The sequence below is a fragment of the Saccharomyces mikatae genome, assembly GCF_947241705.1.
Source record: "Saccharomyces mikatae IFO 1815 strain IFO1815 genome assembly, chromosome: 2".
NCBI classification, from domain to species: Eukaryota; Fungi; Ascomycota; class Saccharomycetes; order Saccharomycetales; family Saccharomycetaceae; genus Saccharomyces; species Saccharomyces mikatae.
Genome location: NC_079257.1, coordinates 270,381 through 285,979, shown reverse-complemented (window position 1 = coordinate 285,979; position 15,599 = coordinate 270,381). Strand labels below are relative to the sequence as shown.

At 37.2% G+C, this 15,599-nt stretch overlaps 7 protein-coding genes across 7 annotated transcripts; 4 read left to right on the top strand and 3 right to left on the bottom strand.

Moving 5' to 3' along the window:
• Positions 1–249: 249 nt before the first annotated feature.
• Positions 250–1,830, top strand: YPK3 (putative protein kinase YPK3; the record flags this gene model as incomplete). Its single annotated transcript, XM_056222720.1, has 1 exon — positions 250–1,830. One exon carries the CDS (start codon positions 250–252, stop codon positions 1,828–1,830), a length of 1,581 nt encoding a protein of 526 aa, XP_056080385.1.
• A 397-nt stretch (positions 1,831–2,227) lies between these two features.
• Positions 2,228–3,370, top strand: ETR1 (enoyl-[acyl-carrier-protein] reductase; the record flags this gene model as incomplete). Its single annotated transcript, XM_056222709.1, has 1 exon — positions 2,228–3,370. The coding sequence occupies one exon, from the start codon at positions 2,228–2,230 to the stop codon at positions 3,368–3,370; it is 1,143 nt and encodes a 380-aa protein (XP_056080384.1).
• Positions 3,371–4,803: 1,433 nt separating this feature from the next.
• OLA1 (Obg-like ATPase) lies at positions 4,804–5,988 on the top strand (the record flags this gene model as incomplete). Its single annotated transcript, XM_056222698.1, has 1 exon — positions 4,804–5,988. One exon carries the CDS (start codon positions 4,804–4,806, stop codon positions 5,986–5,988), a length of 1,185 nt encoding a protein of 394 aa, XP_056080383.1.
• A 328-nt stretch (positions 5,989–6,316) lies between these two features.
• On the bottom strand, positions 6,317–7,222 carry SCO2 (putative thioredoxin peroxidase SCO2; the record flags this gene model as incomplete). The annotated part of the gene is made up of 1 exon (XM_056222686.1): positions 6,317–7,222. One exon carries the CDS (start codon positions 7,220–7,222, stop codon positions 6,317–6,319), a length of 906 nt encoding a protein of 301 aa, XP_056080382.1.
• A 1,731-nt stretch (positions 7,223–8,953) lies between these two features.
• On the top strand, positions 8,954–12,460 carry CHS3 (chitin synthase CHS3; the record flags this gene model as incomplete). Its single annotated transcript, XM_056222675.1, has 1 exon — positions 8,954–12,460. The coding sequence occupies one exon, from the start codon at positions 8,954–8,956 to the stop codon at positions 12,458–12,460; it is 3,507 nt and encodes a 1,168-aa protein (XP_056080381.1).
• Positions 12,461–12,621: 161 nt separating this feature from the next.
• On the bottom strand, positions 12,622–13,155 carry POA1 (ADP-ribose 1''-phosphate phosphatase; the record flags this gene model as incomplete). The annotated part of the gene is made up of 1 exon (XM_056222664.1): positions 12,622–13,155. The coding sequence occupies one exon, from the start codon at positions 13,153–13,155 to the stop codon at positions 12,622–12,624; it is 534 nt and encodes a 177-aa protein (XP_056080380.1).
• Positions 13,156–13,537: 382 nt separating this feature from the next.
• Positions 13,538–15,439, bottom strand: FUR4 (uracil permease; the record flags this gene model as incomplete). The annotated part of the gene is made up of 1 exon (XM_056222653.1): positions 13,538–15,439. One exon carries the CDS (start codon positions 15,437–15,439, stop codon positions 13,538–13,540), a length of 1,902 nt encoding a protein of 633 aa, XP_056080379.1.
• Between the last annotated feature and the right edge of the window lie 160 nt (positions 15,440–15,599).

Below are 15,599 nucleotides of genomic sequence, written 5' to 3'. Positions count from 1 at the left end.
TTAATATAACGTCTAGCTGGTTTTAGTACTTTCTAAAAGTGACTATGCAGAAAATAATCGTGTGCCTCTATCATGTTGCTTAAAATTATGAAAAAAAAAAAAATAAAATAAAATAAAATAAAGAGAGAAAAAAAATAAACAAATAAAGGACGTATTAACCAACAGTAGTCAGAGTTCTTGGCTAAAGGATCCTATGCATAAGATTGTTATCAATCGAGTCAACTGTATATACTGTTAGCAGTAATTAGGATGATTTTTTCATTGGATGAAGAACTTCATCGTATGTCAGTTGATGACAAAAAAAATGACGTCAAAGCAGATTATGCGACAGTATTATATGATGATATCAATCATGAACAAGATAGCGCTATCACATATGAAGAAAAGAATATGATTCACCTCTCTGTTCATTCGAATGACATTCCACTCACTGGAACAATCCCTGCACATGGGATGAGAAGAAGGTCTTCAGCTTATTCCAAATTTCCTATTCTCACCCCGCCTAATACGAGAAGATTTTCCATTACAGGTTCGGACTTCATTCCAACTGGTATGACTAGACTATCCATAACACCTCAGGATATGATTTCCTCTAATAAGAAAGAAAATGAATTGTCAAGAAATCTGCATGATTTTAAACCCGTGAGAGTCTTAGGCCAAGGCGCCTATGGAAAAGTTCTTCTCGTTAAAGACACTAACACTTCCAAACTTTATGCTATGAAGCAGTTGCAAAAGGCGGAAATCTTAATTTCTCCTACTGCGACAGAATCTAAGAAAGAGGATGAAGAAAACAATAGTTGTGATAACAACGACAATGATAATGGTCTTTCAAAGAGGTTAGAGAGAACATTTGCCGAACGGTCCATTTTATCCGAGATAGAACATCCAAATATTGTCAAATTGTTTTATTCTTTCCATGATAACTCAAAGCTATATCTACTGCTGCAGTATATCCCTGGTGGCGAACTATTTTACCATTTAAAGGAACATGGGACACTAGATGAGACGACGGTTTCATTTTACGCAGCTGAAATCAGCTGCGCTTTGAGATTTTTGCATACGAAGGGTGTTGTATATAGAGATTTGAAACCTGAAAACTGTCTATTGAATCAACGCGGCCATTTGGTATTAACAGATTTTGGCCTGAGTAAAAAAAGTGCCAATGATTCCGTGGTTGATGAGGAGGATCCAGAGAATGTTAATGCCTTATACTCGATTATTGGTACCCCAGAATACTGTGCGCCTGAAATATTATTAGGCAGAGCATACACCCAGAATTGTGATTGGTATTCCCTGGGATGTTTGCTATATGATATGCTAGTAGGTAAGCCACCTTATACTGGTAGTAATCATAAGGTTATAATCAATAAGATTCAACAGAACAAGCAAGGCCCTAAGATTCCATTCTACTTGAGCGAGGGAATGAAGGATATATTAAACGCACTTTTGAAGAGGGAAACTTCCAAGAGATGGAATGTTGACAAATATTGGACCAAAACGGGAATAAATAACAAACCTATCAAATCTAAGAAAAAAAAATCAGGTGGTGTAAGAACTAGTTTATTCACAGAACATTTTATTTTTAGGAAAATAGATTGGAAGTTACTAGAATCTGGACAATTACAAAAAACCACTTTAGGCCCTATTGTTCCAGTTATTACAGATTTGGAACTAGCAGAAAATTTTGACACAGAATTTACGTCCATGTCATATGAGGAGAATTATGCTGATAGCAAACCCATTAATATCAGTTCTGTGAGCAAGTCCCCGGACATGTTCAAGGGATTTAGTTATAAAGCAAGTGGTAGCTATTTGGAAAAGTATTTTTAAAATGAAAACTTAGATAGATTATGAGAAAGAATTTTGAAGCTGCAATGACTTTACATTTTTTGTTTTTTCGATGTTTAAGAGTATATGTCGATACACATATATTCTATTTTGCTTTTAGGGTTAAGAGAACACATTTTTAATATATAATGTATGTAATAATATTAAAACCGCCGTATGAAAGATTTTTCTAAGTCAATTAACTACATCATTTGTCTAGGACATATTATTGTCATGAGAACCCCGCCGGAGCTTTTTTTTAACTTAAAAGAATAATTTCTCGTCTAAGGGAAGTAAGAGTGCACAGGGGCTGTTTCTATCCTCAAAAACATTTGGGTTTTAGAAGTACCTTTGTAGCCAAATAGATTCAGATTCTGCCAATTAGCTTTCGTTTCTCAAGATGCTTCCCACATTAAAACGTTTCATGTCATCCTCAACTCACCAGATTCCCAAACAGTTTAAATCACTCATTTACTCAGCTCACGAAGTTGAGGATTGTTCTAAAGTTTTGTCAGTGAAAAATTATACTCCTAAACAAAACCTGTCTCAATCAATTGTGTTGAAAACTTTGGCTTTTCCCATAAATCCTTCGGATATCAACCAACTACAAGGTGTATATCCGTCTCGTCCGGAGAAGACATATGATTACTCTACTGATGAGCCAGCAGCTATAGCCGGTAACGAGGGTGTCTTTGAGGTTGTTTATTTACCCCCAAGTAGTTCCAATGGCGATTTAAAATTGGGAGACCGAGTTATCCCATTGCAGGCGAACCAAGGAACTTGGTCCAATTACCGAGTTTTCTCTAGTAGTTCTGAATTGATCAAAGTGAATGATTTGGATTTGTTCTCTGCAGCAACGGTATCCGTCAATGGCTGTACCGGTTTTCAACTAGTTTCAGACTATATTGATTGGAACAGTGGTGGTAATGAATGGATTATCCAAAATGCAGGTACATCTGGTGTTTCAAAGATAGTCTCGCAAGTAGCAAAAGCGAAAGGAATTAATACACTAAGTGTTATTCGTGATCGTGATAATTTCGATGAGGTGGCCAAGGTTTTGGAAGATAAATATGGCGCTACGAAGGTCATCTCCGAATCACAAAACAACAACAAGACGTTTGCCAAAGAAGTATTGACCAAGGTTTTGGGAGAAAACGCGAGGGTGAGACTGGCTTTGAATTCTGTCGGAGGTAAATCCAGTGCTTCGATTGCTCGTAAGTTAGAGAAAAACGCCCTAATGCTCACTTATGGAGGAATGTCAAAACAACCTGTAACACTACCAACATCTTTACATATCTTCAAAGGTTTGACCTCCAAAGGTTACTGGGTAACTGAAAAGAACAAGGAAAACCCCCAAAGTAAAATTGACACCATCAACAATTTCATTGAAATGTATAACGCTGGTCAAATTATTTCTCCTAAGGATGAAATTGAAACTCTGACCTGGAACACTAATACCACTACTGATGAGCAGTTATTGGAACTAATCAAAAAGGGTATAACTGGGAAGGGGAAGAAAAAATTGGTTGTACTGGAATGGTAGGCGTCTTTACAGCGTTTTATAGTCAAAACAACGGCCATTAAAGATAATATTCCTTTTCATGATACCGAGTACATTTGCTAAATATTATATACCAAGAAGTTCAAACATTTATGAAAATAGTATCTTTTAGGCAGAGTAAGGAGATGCCGTCTCATAAATAATTGTATACACATTGCCTCCCTTTTGTATACAGCTGAAACAAGACACTAAATAGTAAAACACTTCGTCGCTAATCTCTAGTCCTCGTATGACATCTAATCCTGACCATCAAAAGAATCAGACAAAACTAACAGAAAACATTGCCTCGGCAAAATGTGAAAGATACTTTCTCTCTAATGATATCTGTCGTTAAAAAAGGTGTAAACAAAAGACGGGGCGGAGAATATCACTACAAGTTTACAACTCCTGTGGAATAATAGATCCATGCATACAAAAGGTGTTATCATTCACCTGACTCTGCTTTAGTCGGCTGGCTGAAGTTTCCAGAAAACATTATTATTATGAACATATACATAGTTACAGATTAATTTTGTTGTTCTTATTAATCTCTTATACGCGCGCCAATGTTCATATGGAATAGCGGCACCAGAACTGAAAAAAACAAGAACTTCTGTAGATTCCAAGATTCTTTCAAAAGGATTACTCTCTATGTTTATATTAGACAAGGATCCTTGCCAATAGATTAGGCTTAAGACTTCTTTTCTTCCCAACATGCTCCAATATATTAGGAAGCCTCATCGTGTCAGAATCCATGACATATATATATCACGTATATTTTTTCTAAAGAATGTTTTTTACCAATGTAATTGAAGGTTATTTTAGTCTGTTGGCTCCTAAGTACGATGTTACTGTATAAATGTTCATTGCACAAACTGGAACAATAGATTACGTAAATAAAACCTTTTTTTCCTAGCATGGCGCTCGAAGAAGGACGCGTAACTCATAGAGACCTAAGAATTCTCGCAGAGGAAAGCCTTTGTTATTAAACGCAGGAGATTTACAAAAAAATCCCTCGATACATATGTATAGGCTCAAAAACAATCCAATTAACTATCGAATCGGCGTGCCTTGTAACTAACGTGTAATGATACAAGTGATCCATGTTATCGTTACTATAAGAAAGCAGTTGTCAAGTACTACGCACACTTTCCGTATTGAATGACCACGCACACTTTCTTTTTTTTTCTCGGAAGTTCTTTTTTTTTTTCACTGAAAGAAAATTTTTTCAAGGGCCATCTCAGTAATATTATGACCCAAGAGGAAAGAAACAATGAAAATTGACTTATGTCCTCTTCTAACTTTTTGTTGCGAGAAATCGTATTTAGCAGCCCGTTCAGTTGATAATTAGTGCTAATAATTTTTAATTTTATTTTCAGCTGTTAGTGTTACTTCTAGTATCCGTAAAAACAACCAAGTAAATAACAGTGTAAAACATGCCTCCAAAGAAGCAAGTCGAAGAAAAAAAAGTCTTACTGGGTCGTCCAGGTAACAACTTGAAAGCCGGTATTGTCGGTTTAGCTAATGTTGGTAAATCGACCTTCTTCCAAGCCATCACTAGATGTCCATTGGGTAACCCAGCCAACTATCCTTTCGCTACCATTGATCCAGAAGAAGCCCGTGTTACTGTTCCATCTCCAAGATTCGACGAGTTGTTGAAAATCTATAAAAAGACAGCTTCTGAGGTTCCAGCTCATTTGACTGTTTACGATATTGCTGGTTTGACTAAGGGTGCTTCTGCCGGTGAAGGTTTAGGTAATGCTTTCTTGTCTCACATTAGATCAGTCGATTCTATCTATCAAGTCGTTCGTTGTTTTGATGATGCTGAAATTATCCATATTGAAGGTGACGTTGACCCAGTTCGTGATTTAGAGATTATTAATGAAGAGCTAAGACTTAAGGATATTGAATTTTCCGAAAAGGCCCTTGAGGGTGCTGAAAAAATTGCCAAAAGAGGTGGTCAATCTTTGGAAGTCAAGCAAAAGAAGGAAGAAATGGATTTAATCACTAAAATCATTGACTTGTTAAAGAGCGGTCAAAGAGTGGCTAATCATTCCTGGACTACAAAGGAAGTCGAAATTATCAACACTATGTTTTTATTGACTGCTAAGCCATGTATCTATTTGATTAACTTGTCTGAAAAAGACTACCTTAGAAAGAAGAATAAGCACCTGCTAAGAATCAAGGAATGGGTAGACAAATACTCTCCAGGTGATTTAATTATTCCATTCAGTGTTTCTTTAGAAGAAAGACTATCTCACATGTCTCCGGAAGAAGCTGAGGAAGAATTGAAGAAACTGCAGACAGTTTCCGCTTTACCAAAAATTATTACCACCATGAGAGAAAAATTAGATTTGATTTCTTTTTTCACTTGTGGTCCAGATGAAGTTCGTGAATGGACTATTAGAAGAGGTACTAAGGCTCCACAAGCTGCTGGTGTCATTCATAATGATTTAATGAATACCTTTATTTTGGCTCAAGTTATGAAATGTGAAGATGTCTTTGAATACAAGGATGATTCTGCCATCAAGGCCGCTGGTAAGTTGTTGCAAAAGGGTAAAGACTATGTTGTTGAAGACGGGGATATTATCTACTTCAGAGCCGGTGCTGGTAAGAATTGATTTATACGCTGAAGTCGATTTTTTGTTTTCATTTAGTTTAGTTTCCTGCTATATATCATCATAAAAGATCTCAACATGATTTTCTTGAAATGAGAAAAGAAAAGGGAAAAAGCAACTGCACGAATGTAATGGTATCGAATCTTATGTATGTGTGTATATATGTTTATTACTCCCGCGTGTTTGCGTCTTTAAGCCCGACTAATGATCTCAACCTTCAAGCATAATCAATTGACTTTTTTGTTTGTTTAATTTATTTACAGTATAGTTGGTAAACAAGCAGCTTATGTGTTTAGTAGCCCAAATTAGGTCCCTTTTTGCCTTTTTTGGTTCATTTAAAAATGAAAGAGTACCACTTTTGTAACCTGCGCTCTCGTTCTTCCTTTGGCACATAAGCTTGGATTTGCTCGCGAATCTTTTCAAGACCAGATTTTTCGTCGTAGTTTCTCCCTAAGGCATCGATAAACTGTCCCTCAGGATCGATTAAATAGAAAAAGATTGAATGGTCCACTAAATAGTCTTGGTCAGACTTGACGCCACGTGGAGTTGAAAAATACACCTTGTACTTTTTGCAGACGCTTTTGATTTCATCGTACGTACCAGTCAAACCAATGATAGCGGGATGGAAGTCACTCAAATACTCTTTCAAGACATCTGGAGTATCTCTTGCCGGGTCACATGAGATAAACAATGGTTGTATCTTCATGTGGTCCTTGTCATCTAATTCAGATATCCAATAAGTTAATTTATCTAGTTCTTCTGGACAAATGTCGGGACAATGGCTGAAGCCAAAATACAGAATGGAAAACTTACCTTTCAAATCCTTCTCTGTAAAGGGCTTGCCATCGAAATCTATCAGTTTGAAAGGACCCCCGAGCGCAATTGAACCGTAAGCTCTGTTAGCATCGGCTTCCTTTTCTGTTTCTAGCAAACGTCTTTTTCTTGATAAATAAGCATATGTCCCACCACCTAGCAGCAATATAGCAACACTAGCCCTCCATCGGGAGAACTGAAAAAATTTTGTTCTTATTGGGTCTGGTTCACTGACTTCATCACTTAGTTGTAGCCTATCCAGTGGTTTTCTTGCATTAAAATTTTCCTTGTTGGCACTTCTCAAATCACACCCCGTTGAAAACCCCCTTTGACATACACCTTTATGATAAAAGAATCTCTTTAGTGAGATATTAGCCTGTCTGCAAAAGGAACGACAGGTATATTTTCCTAGACTATTCAACATTCTTTACTTTCACCTTTTTTAAATCTTCCTATTTATAATATAACTCACAGGACACTGTAAGTTGCGGCACTAAGAAGTATTAGTAGACAACTTGCAGCTTTCTTTATTAATCATATACTACTATCCATGGAATTACTTGAAATTCATACTTTTAGTTTTTCTTTTTTATCCCTAAAAAGAAAACACGCGAGAATCAGGCAAATAAATTCAAACAATAGGTTGTCATTGTATCTTCAAAGACAAATATATCTATTGTTTTTGAAGGAAAATTTCTAAACAAATCACTCGAGTTGCAAATACTGATCTATTTTGTCACAGTTCTTAGGGATGAGGGATCAAGCAAGTATTAAATAAGTACCAACAGCATCTTTCAGCTATCTTAATTTTCAATAATAATACTCGACTACTCTTTAAGAAGATCATTTACCTATATTGTATGATGGCAGGCTATTCCACTGCCATGATTAAAAGAATATATAAGTTCTTTCGATTTTTCTTTTCAATTTTCTATCTTCCCAAAAGTAACTAAATGTTCTTACGAACACTTTGACAAAAAAGAGCTGTGCGCAACAAAGATTTACCGCTACCGACCAGGTAAAGAGCACCTTGTCTTACATCGAAAAAAGGCGAAGAGTTGCATCAAGCTCAATTGGAAAAATGAAGACAATGCGAACGTGGATATTATGAAGTTAAACTTTATAAGGCAATTTATGTAATCAAATTATCTAATGAGATCAATAAAATAGGACCTATCGAGGGAAAGATATTTGTTCTTAAACCAGACAGTGTATGTAACACGATTTCTTGGGAATGAATCATATTCTCTCTTCTAAGTTCAACTTCGTTAACTATTGTTAAACCATCTTTTGCTGTGATTTTTATGTTCCTCTCTCTGTTTGAAACGAAAACAGCCGTTGAAAATCAGTGAACAGAAGAGAATGTGATAAGCACAGAAACTTTAAAATAAAAGCGAGGTACTATTGCTCTATCTATAATCTTGCCACGCGCTGCGTCACAAAGTTCATGTATTGTGTCTTTGCTCTTCTTTTTCTTGGATCTACAAAACCGATAACAAGTTGCAGCAATGACGGCCATACCGCAGTTAACAGAGTCTGAGAAAAGAGGCTTGAGATTACTTGAAGAAACCTTCGGAAGCAGTAATTGTAGAATATATCCTCATTTACAATGTAAAAAACTAGCATTGCAGTTCCTCTTTACGTTCTTGAACAACATATTCGCATATCTACGCACGCACTCTGTACATGCATTTATACATATAACCCTCTCTCTGTTTATACCTATACATATATATGTATACATATATATGTACATGAATCTGACAATTTCCTGGAACCTATGCACCACTGTTGATGGGCAATTACCTTGCAGGGTCCATGCTGTATTATTTACACGTCCTAAGAGTACCTGCATAGGTGACCCTCTTTGGTTACCCATTTGGGTAAAACGCGTTATTGACGCTTGCGCAGACTTCGAAAAAAAAATCAAAAAAGAAAATAAGAGCATAAAAATAGAAATCAAAAATATTCTTTACTGTGTTTCAGATTTACGTTTGAATATCAACATTTCGACTCTTAATAAATCTTGTTAGAAAGCATACATTGGTAGACGATTATAAGCGTATACTGATTTGGAAAATTGTCAAGTGTTTTTGGTACTTTTCCAGTTTCTGCATTGGTGCTGTTGATACATTCTATAGAAGGGAAAACCAGAATGAGCGGCTTGAATGGAGATGATCCTGACGACTATTACTTAAATGCTAACCAAGATGAAGAGTCTCTGCTTAGATCAAGACATAGTGTCGGCTCAGGAGCACCTCACAGACAAAATTCTTTGGTGCGGCCTGAAAGAAGTCGGCTGAACAATCCTGATAATCCACATTTTTATTATGCACAGAAAACGCAAGAGCAGATGAATCATTTGGATGTTTTACCATCAAGTACCGGTGTGAACCCAAATGCAGCTCGTCGAAGTGGCTCATTGCGCTCCAAAGGATCGGTAAGAAGTAAAGTAAGTGGCCCTGAAACGGATGGCTATCTTTTACAGGACATGAATACTACTGACAAGAAGGATTCCGTCAAAGTAAGCAATGAAGGTGTTGCCGAAGAAGAATTTGACAAAGACGGCACTGAATTTGATGCGGATAATTTCGAAGAAAGTTCCGTGCAGCCTATAAGTAGGCCTATTAAGCCATTAAGAAAAGAAAGGAATGACACGCTATCATTTTGGCAGATGTATTGTTATTTCATTACATTTTGGGCTCCAGCTCCGATCCTTGCGTTTTGCGGAATGCCTAAAAAGGAAAGACAGATGGCGTGGAGGGAAAAGGTCGCCTTGATTTCTGTCATCTTATATATTGGTGCGATTGTGGCTTATTTGACTTTTGGCTTTACCAAAACTGTTTGTAGCAGTTCCAAACTACGTTTGAAAAACAACGAGGTGTCAACAGAATTTGTTGTCATTAATGGTAAGGCATATGAATTGGATACATCCTCACGTTCTGGAATACAAGACGTCGAAGTGGATTCGAACACCCTTTATGGGCCCTGGTCGGATGCTGGTAAAGATGCTTCGTTCTTGTTTCAAAATGTGAATGGTAACTGTCACAACCTTATAACTCCGAAAGCCAACTCCTCTATTCCTCATAATGATGATAATGATTTAGCATGGTATTTTCCATGTAAGTTAAAAAATCAAGATGGCTCTTCAAAGCCGAATTTCACCGTTGAGAATTACGCAGGATGGAACTGCCATACTGCTAAAGATGATAGGGATGCGTTTTATGGTTTAAAGGCGAAGGCAGATGTTTACTTCACCTGGGACGGTATAAAGAACTCCTCTAGGAACTTGATTGTTTACAATGGTGACGTTTTAGATTTGGATCTGCTCGACTGGTTAGAAAAAGATGAAGTTGACTACCCTGTTGTATTCGATGACTTGAAAACTTCAAACTTACAGGGTTATGATCTCTCATTGGTTTTGTCCAATGGACATGAGAGAAAAATTGCGAGATGTTTAAGCGAAATTATCAAAGTTGGTGAAGTAGATTCTAAAACTGTCGGTTGTATTGCATCTGATGTTGTCCTGTATGTCTCTCTGGTATTTATTCTTTCTGTGGTGATAACTAAATTCTTGATCGCCTGCTATTTCCGTTGGACAGTGGCTAGGAAACAAGGGGCGTATATTGTGGACAATAAGACAATGGATAAGCACACTAACGATATCGAAGATTGGTCAAAAAATATTCAAACAAAGGCTCCTCTAAAGGAGGTGGATCCCCATTTGAGACCAAAAAAATACTTAAAAAAGCCATTGGGACACAAGCGTACTTCAACTTTTGATTTGCTGAAAAAACACAGCTCTAAAATGCTCCAATTGAATGAATCTGTGATAGATCTGGACACCTCTTTAAGTAATTCATTACAATCATCTGGTTCATACAGAGGAATGACAACAATGACTACCCAAAATGCTTGGAAACTGTCCAATGAAAACAAAGCCATACATTCCCGTAATCCTTCTACTCTCTTACCCACCTCTTCTATGTTTTGGAACAAAGCTACCTCTTCTCCTGTACCAGGATCGTCATTAATCCAAAGTCTTGACTCCACGATTATACATCCGGATATCGTTCAACAGCCACCACTGGACTTCATGCCATACGGATTCCCATTGATTCATACCATTTGTTTCGTTACCTGTTACTCGGAGGATGAAGAGGGTTTAAGAACGACACTAGATTCTCTTTCCACTACAGATTATCCAAATTCTCATAAATTATTGATGGTTGTATGTGACGGTTTGATTAAGGGCTCAGGTAACGACAAGACCACCCCGGAGATAGCGTTAGGAATGATGGACGATTTTGTCACCCCACCAGATGAAGTCAAACCTTATTCTTATGTAGCTGTTGCTTCCGGTTCTAAGAGACATAATATGGCGAAAATATATGCGGGTTTTTACAAATATGATGATTCTACTGTTCCTCCAGAAAATCAGCAACGTGTTCCAATAATTACGATTGTGAAGTGTGGTACTCCTGCAGAACAAGGTGCCGCTAAACCTGGTAATAGAGGGAAGCGTGATTCTCAAATCATTCTCATGTCCTTTTTAGAGAAAATAACGTTTGATGAAAGAATGACTCAATTGGAATTCCAGCTTTTAAAAAATATCTGGCAGATTACAGGGTTAATGGCAGACTTTTACGAAACGGTACTTATGGTCGATGCTGATACTAAAGTTTTCCCCGATGCTTTAACTCATATGGTTGCTGAAATGGTTAAAGATCCTTTAATCATGGGTCTTTGTGGTGAGACAAAGATCGCTAATAAGGCGCAGTCTTGGGTAACTGCAATTCAAGTTTTTGAGTATTATATTTCGCATCATCAAGCTAAAGCTTTTGAATCTGTATTTGGTTCAGTTACTTGTTTACCAGGATGTTTCTCGATGTATCGTATAAAATCACCCAAGGGTTCGGATGGTTACTGGGTACCTGTATTGGCAAACCCAGATATTGTTGAGAGATATTCTGATAATGTTACCAACACTTTGCATAAAAAAAACCTATTGTTACTAGGTGAAGATAGATTTTTATCTTCTTTGATGTTGAAGACGTTTCCTAAGAGAAAGCAAGTTTTTGTTCCAAAAGCCGCCTGTAAAACCATTGCTCCTGATAAATTCAAAGTCTTACTTTCTCAACGTCGAAGATGGATCAATTCTACAGTGCATAACCTTTTTGAATTGGTTTTAATTAAAGATTTGTGCGGTACCTTCTGTTTCTCCATGCAATTTGTGATCGGTATCGAATTGATTGGTACTATGGTGTTGCCCTTAGCCATTTGCTTTACTATTTATGTAATTATTTTTGCCATTGTGTCAAAACCTACACCTGTAATCACTTTAGTTTTGCTGGCAATTATACTTGGTTTGCCTGGCTTAATCGTTGTTGTAACTGCTACAAGATGGTCATACCTGTGGTGGATGTGCGTGTATATTTGTGCTTTACCCATTTGGAATTTTGTGCTACCCTCATACGCATACTGGAAATTTGATGACTTTTCATGGGGTGATACAAGAACCATTGCTGGTGGCAACAAAAAGGCACAAGATGAGAATGAAGGTGAGTTTGATCATTCGAAGATTAAAATGAGGACTTGGAGGGAATTTGAAAGGGAAGAAATTCTTAATCGAAAGGAGGAAACAGGCTCCTTGGTTGCATAGACAGTATATAATGATTTCTACTGTGATACTTACAAGTTGATATTTGGTCGCGTATAACTTATTTATTTCAAAAGTATATTAAACACATTCTAAAAGTAAAACTTAATAATCGAGAATCCTTTTTCCTACTACTATAATCAAGCATTTTGCTGCCAAAGAGGCTACAGTTGGTAAACAGTAAAATTCATATTACCATCGATTTCTTTCAACACGCGCTCTGTTTCTTTCCAAGGAACACCATATATACCACTGTTAATTTGTGGCATTTCCAGGTTATACTCTCCTATGTGGTGTTTGGTGTGGTTATTTAAATAAATATCAATTATATCATCGTTTACTTTACCTTTGCCTCCTGAAGCCCTGTAGGCCTTTAACTCATTCAAAGACAATTTTGTATAGTTCAAAATGCTGTTCTTTTCTCCATGACTTGAACCGCCAAACGATGATGTAAATAGACAACAAATCAGCAGATCGGAGTTTTCATAACTGGGAAGCAGTATGCATCGGCCTAGTAAAGCAGAACCGTATTTTTCACACACTTCGACGTAATCGCTCTCTGCTTTTGGATAGTTCAGGGCAAGTTGGTAGGCAATTCCACCGCCCCAGGAACCATTACAATTGCAAGAATGAATCAGGATCCTAGGATGTGTCGTGGCTTTTAAGATGTTACCTTTAACATAAGTGATATTAGGCATGACTTGAAATGGTATTTGTATTAATCCCAGTGAATATGCACACGCCTTCTACTTTTCCTGGTTGAAATCTGTGCTCTAAGTTCGGGTTCATGGCTAATGAAGTGACAAATGACACATGTTGCATAATGTCACAATTGTCTTTTTCACGTATGGAAAGGAGAAGGTACGCTAAGCCGCAAGGCAAACTAAAATATGAAAAGAAAAACGCGACTGAATATATTAAAAATCAAAAGTAATGCTCAATGTTAATCATATGCACAAATGTAAATGCTAAAGAACTTAAATAAAATTAGGGAGTATAAAAAAGGAGTAATATTAATGTACATGAAATTTCGAAAGAATTTTTCAAATTAATGCAGGAAGTCGTGTAGATATGGGTGGTTTAAATAAACGTCTTTTCGTGTTCATGTTCGTAGACACTTATACTGTCATCTACTAAATCATCTCTCTCTATTGTGTCTTTCCACTCTTCTTCAAAATTATCAACATCGGTCCATCTCTGGAACCAACCTTTATCCTTAATAATGTTATTAACTGGACATCCAGGTACAGGAAAGAAGTAACACAAAGCAGTATAAGATAAAAAGCTCAAGCCATATCCTACCCAGTAACTTAAGTAGTATAGTTTCATAGCTCCATCAGAAACCTTTATAGCTGGAGCACCCACTTCAGCGATAAAACCAGGTAAACAAGGAGCCACCCCACATAAATAAGCAGCCAAGGCTCTCCAATTAATACCAAATCTATTTCCATACATGTAGAAAGAGCCCTTTTGATGCGAGTAGATGTGTGTTAACTTGATGTATCCTCTTCTGACAACAAAATAGTCAGAGCAAACAACACCGGCGATACTAGATAAAAAGATGGCGTATGCAGACAAAGCCATTGTAAATTTACTTGATGTTGCCATTAAATTCCATGGGCAAATACACAATGCCATAGCTGCACAGAATAACGAACCGCGCTTGATATTGATGAATTTAGGGAAAATAGCAGACATATCAGTCCCACATGATAACGAGTTTGCGGAAATATTAGTACCCAACTGTGCTACTGCGAAGACAAAGGAGATTAAAAATACACCAGCTCTTGTACCACTATTGTAAGTAGTCTCTAAAAATTTTTGTAGCACATCGAGTGGTGACCAATAATTAACACCATATATTTCATAACCAGCTGCGGTGACCAAGATGCCAATTAAGCAAGTAACGGAAAATAAAAATGGAATGCAAACCAATTGGGACCACAATGCAGAGTTGGGATTTTTTGAGAACCTTGAAAAATCAGGGGCATTGATGACCATTGTGGAGAAATTTGCCATACAACCCATTAGTGATCTCAAAAAAGCCCATGAAAATGCAGAACCATGAGGTTGCACGTCAGTTAAAGACCCTAAAGCAATACGCCCATGAGCTTTTCTGATGGCCCAAATTAAGAAACCAAAAGAGGCGAATGGAACCAAAGCTGCCTTAACGGTAAACAGATGTCTAATTTTATGGGGGGGTACTAGTAAAAAGGGAAGACTGGCAACCCAAAAGATGAAAAAACACATGAATTCGTAAGTAGTGGCATTTGGTGACCCAAAATGATCAGGGATTCTGTCTTGTAGGTCCTTTCCAAAGATGGATTTTAGCATTAACGACACCGGAGTTGCTGCAATATAGGCTTGGACACTGTACCAAACAATAGCCATTACAACTCTATTAATTACAGGCCATAAAGAGAAGAAAATTCCGAACGAAGCTCTAGATGATATAGGGAAGGATAAATGGTAAGCAGAACCTACTCTAGAAGCCAAAACAACGAAAGCACCAACAAAACCGTAACCAATCCAAATAGTTATCCAACACTGCCACCAATTTAGTCCTAGCTGTAAGCCTGTTGCTGCAATTTGCCAGGTATTTATGTTAAAACATTCGGCAAGCCAGAAGTAACAATAATTATACCAAGACCAAACCCGCCTTTCTTTCTCAACGGGTTTTAAGTCTTGGTTATACATGAATGAATCTAGAATAGAAACACCCAAGATTGATTTGTCAACGACCACATACTCAAAGTAAAATTTTTTCCAAAACGAACTGTATTTTTGTTTTTCCGAGCTTGCTTTTTCTTCGAGGCTCGATGCTTCAAAAACTTCGGTAGTTATATTACTTTGGGATGCCTTACACTCTTTTTCCAGATCCGTATTATTTGGCGCAAAAGTCTCATCGAAGGACCCCACCAATTGGTGAGAATGTAATCTTTTTGAAGAGTCGCTTAAATGTAATGATACGTCGTCAGGCATTTTTCTCACCACTCTTCTTGCTATACGTAAGAACGTCTTCGAACCGAAAAGTTTTCTCTATGAGGTATGATGCAGAGCTAAAATCAACGAGTGAGTTTGCAAAACAACTTGGTACTTAGTCATCTTGAAAATAAAAGAGTACGAAGATCTGAACGAAGAG